This window comes from Manis pentadactyla, chromosome 4 (assembly GCF_030020395.1).
Source record: "Manis pentadactyla isolate mManPen7 chromosome 4, mManPen7.hap1, whole genome shotgun sequence".
NCBI classification, from domain to species: Eukaryota; Metazoa; Chordata; class Mammalia; order Pholidota; family Manidae; genus Manis; species Manis pentadactyla.
Window position 1 is genome coordinate 110,631,244 of NC_080022.1, and position 3,144 is coordinate 110,634,387.

Consider the following 3,144-nt stretch of genomic DNA (forward strand, 5'->3'; position numbering starts at 1 on the left):
ACCTATACCTCCTCCCAGTATTCGATCCTAATTAACAGCGCCAGAAATTCAGGCCAAAAACCTAGGAATTCACTCTTACCTTAAAGCACGTTCGTCAAAACCGATCAATTGTACTTCGAAAATATAAGCTTAACCCAAACATTTCTTACCATCTCATTACTGTACTATACTTCAACTGTCTACACTACCCAGTGATTTCATAATGCTTTAGCATGCATTGGCATCACCCAGAGGCCTTAACAATTATTGGGGTATGAAATTTTAATTTTTAATGAATTCTCAGGTAGTGCTGATGTCGATCTGCACACCAGACTTTCCACTGCTCTAGACCACAGCACTGCAATCGCTTCCTAATTGGTTTGTTTCTGGCGTGGACAACCTAGGCCCTATCATTCACGGGTCACACTGAGTAACCTATTCAGATACTTGCCACAGTCAAACCACTTCCCAAAACACCATGAACCAACTCTCATGCCATTCTACCCCGTTTACAACTCCCCAGCCAGACACGCTGAAGTGTAAACATTGATACTTAAGGAGTATGAACTCAAACGTAAAGCGTTTTGTAGAAGAGAAAGCGGAAAAATCAAAGGAGGAGGTAGCAAAAGACCATAGAGAGGCAGCTTCTTTCACTGAGAAGGTGGGTGGCTCTGAAAAGAGCCTTTGGAGTCAAGCGGCCGGCGAGTCGTGCGAGCGCCATGTCCCGGCGGGGACTCACTTGGAGCTGGTGTACTTGGTGACCGCCTTGGTGCCCTCGGACACGGCATGCTTGGCCAGCTCGCCGGGCAGCAGCAGGCGCACGGCCGTCTGGATCTCCCGGGACGTGATGGTGGAGCGCTTGTTGTAATGCGCCAGGCGGGACGCCTCGCCCGCGATGCGCTCGAAGATGTCGTTGACGAACGAGTTCATGATGCCCATGGCCTTAGACGAGATGCCGGTGTCGGGGTGCACCTGCTTCAGCACCTTGTACACGTAGATGGAGTAGCTCTCCTTGCGGCTGCGCTTGCGCTTCCTGCCGTCCTTCTTCTGGGCTTTGGTGACCGCTTTCTTCGAGCCCTTTTTGGGCGCGGGAGCGGATTTTGCCGGCTCAGGCATAGCGGGGAAGCTCGGGCAGCCGAGACGAGCGGGAACGCAAACAAAACAGTAGAAACAGGGCTGCCGGAAGCGACTCGGTACTTAAAAAGGCTGCACGCAAATTAAGGTTCTGATTACGCTGCGTTGTGATTGGCGAGTTTTCGGTGGCGCTCCTGCGAGGGAGACGGGATTATGTAAATTAAGGATTCTGGCTGAGCTACTCTATTGGTCAACAGGTCAAAGCTCTGCTTTAGCCAATCAAAGTGCACCGTAGACAATCGCCGTTCTGCCTATAAAAAGGTGAGGCGGGGAGGCTTAGGGCGACACTCTTGGTTGTCAGGGGTTGGGTAGCTGTTCGCAAGTGACTGGCGCCGTTATGTCTGGCCGTGGCAAGCAAGGAGGCAAGGCCCGCGCTAAGGCCAAGTCGCGCTCGTCCCGCGCCGGCCTTCAGTTCCCGGTGGGGCGAGTGCACCGCCTGCTGCGTAAAGGCAACTATGCCGAGCGGGTGGGGGCCGGCGCGCCGGTCTACATGGCAGCGGTGCTCGAGTACCTGACGGCGGAAATCCTGGAACTGGCGGGCAACGCGGCCCGAGACAACAAGAAGACGCGCATCATTCCCCGTCATCTCCAGCTGGCCATCCGCAACGACGAGGAGCTGAACAAGCTGTTGGGCAAAGTCACCATCGCCCAGGGCGGCGTTTTGCCCAACATCCAGGCGGTGTTGCTGCCGAAGAAGACGGAGAGTCACCACAAGGCGAAGGGCAAGTGAGGCTAGAGCGTCCGGAAGCCCATGCAGCCCCCGTCTCAAAAGGGGCACCTGTGAAATCAAAAGGCTCTTTTAAGAGCCACCCACTCCTTCAGATAAAGAGTTGTAAACGGTTAGCCACGCTCAATTCCTTTTCTCTCACTGGCAAGTGTCGAGGCCGGAAGTGGGGGCGGTGTTATTTGCCCTCTACTCCCAAACCGCTCTCCCCCCATCTCAAGTCTTGAACACTTAACCATCTTTTTGTTTTGGTGGGTCGTTAAGCGGTATTTAACGTAGGTGAAGGTGCCGACGCCTTAGCCGTGCGCGCCCCCGAGTTGCTGCCGAGGCACTCGCCTAACGCGCACACAACACGTACACCCCAGGTGGTGGGACAGCCGGCAGTTTTGGCGAGTGTGGCTGACCTTGGGTCTAGGCTCAGCTTTTTTCGTTTAAAACACGGAATCTTGCGCCCCGGGGCGGGGATGGGGTGGGAGAGGGAGCGGACAACCTTCCGATCCGAAAGGCGGGAAAAAACGATGCGTCAGACCAAGCAGGTAAGGTAAACGAACTCCGGAAGAGTAACAAGGCGTTCTGCCGGCAGGGGACAAACGGAAGATCTGAGGTTCGTTTCAGTTCGGCAGCTGCAAAGTGAGGGAAGGAAGAGGGTAGATAGCGTGTTTTAAGGGAGTGTGGGGCTGAGGAGTGAACACTGAACGCAGCTGGGATCGAAAAGGACGGACTCTGGCCTCGAAAGAAAGGGAAAACAAGGTAGGGAACAACCCCTGGCAAACGGCAAAAGTAGAAAGGGGTGGGGTGGGCGGGATAGGGAGGATTTTACCCAAACCAATCAGTGGTGCGGTGTCGATGACGTCACAGCCAATGGCCCGCCAGCGCGGGACTTTCAATTGTTGTCCCGCCCAATGGGGAAAAGACTGTGCCTATAAAGACCGCTGCCTGGGCCCGCACCTCGTTAGTCTTCCAGAATCTGCACTGCGCAGCTCGTGGTTTGGTCCGCTATGGCCCGCACAAAGCAGACCGCCCGCAAGTCGACCGGTGGCAAGGCACCGCGGAAGCAGCTGGCCACCAAGGCGGCCCGCAAGAGCGCGCCGGCCACGGGCGGCGTGAAGAAGCCGCACCGCTACCGGCCGGGCACTGTGGCCCTGCGGGAGATCCGGCGCTACCAGAAGTCTACCGAGCTGCTGATCCGCAAGCTGCCCTTCCAGAGGCTGGTGCGCGAGATCGCGCAGGACTTCAAGACGGACCTGCGTTTCCAGAGTTCCGCCGTGATGGCGCTGCAGGAGGCGAGCGAGGCCTACCTGGTAGGG

General features: G+C 56.2%; 2 protein-coding genes across 2 annotated transcripts; one reads left to right on the forward strand and one right to left on the reverse strand.

Annotated features, from left to right (window-relative positions):
* Nucleotides 1-658: 658 nt before the first annotated feature.
* LOC118925220 (histone H2B type 2-E-like) lies at nt 659-1,157 on the reverse strand. Its single transcript, XM_036910888.2, has one exon. It carries the CDS (start codon nt 1,093-1,095, stop codon nt 715-717), a length of 381 nt encoding a protein of 126 aa, XP_036766783.1. The 5' UTR covers nt 1,096-1,157; the 3' UTR covers nt 659-714.
* Nucleotides 1,158-1,384: 227 nt separating this feature from the next.
* LOC118925214 (histone H2A type 2-A) lies at nt 1,385-1,926 on the forward strand. Its single transcript, XM_036910876.2, has one exon. It carries the CDS (start codon nt 1,451-1,453, stop codon nt 1,841-1,843), a length of 393 nt encoding a protein of 130 aa, XP_036766771.1. The 5' UTR covers nt 1,385-1,450; the 3' UTR covers nt 1,844-1,926.
* The last annotated feature ends 1,218 nt before the right edge of the window (nt 1,927-3,144 follow it).

Bases quoted from the DNA above. Each gene is read 5' to 3' on its own strand.
- LOC118925214 (XM_036910876.2), top strand. From the start codon at position 1,451: ATGTCTGGCCGTGGCAAGCAAGGAGGCAAGGCCCGCGCTAAGGCCAAG.
- LOC118925220 (XM_036910888.2), bottom strand. From the start codon at position 1,095: ATGCCTGAGCCGGCAAAATCCGCTCCCGCGCCCAAAAAGGGCTCGAAG.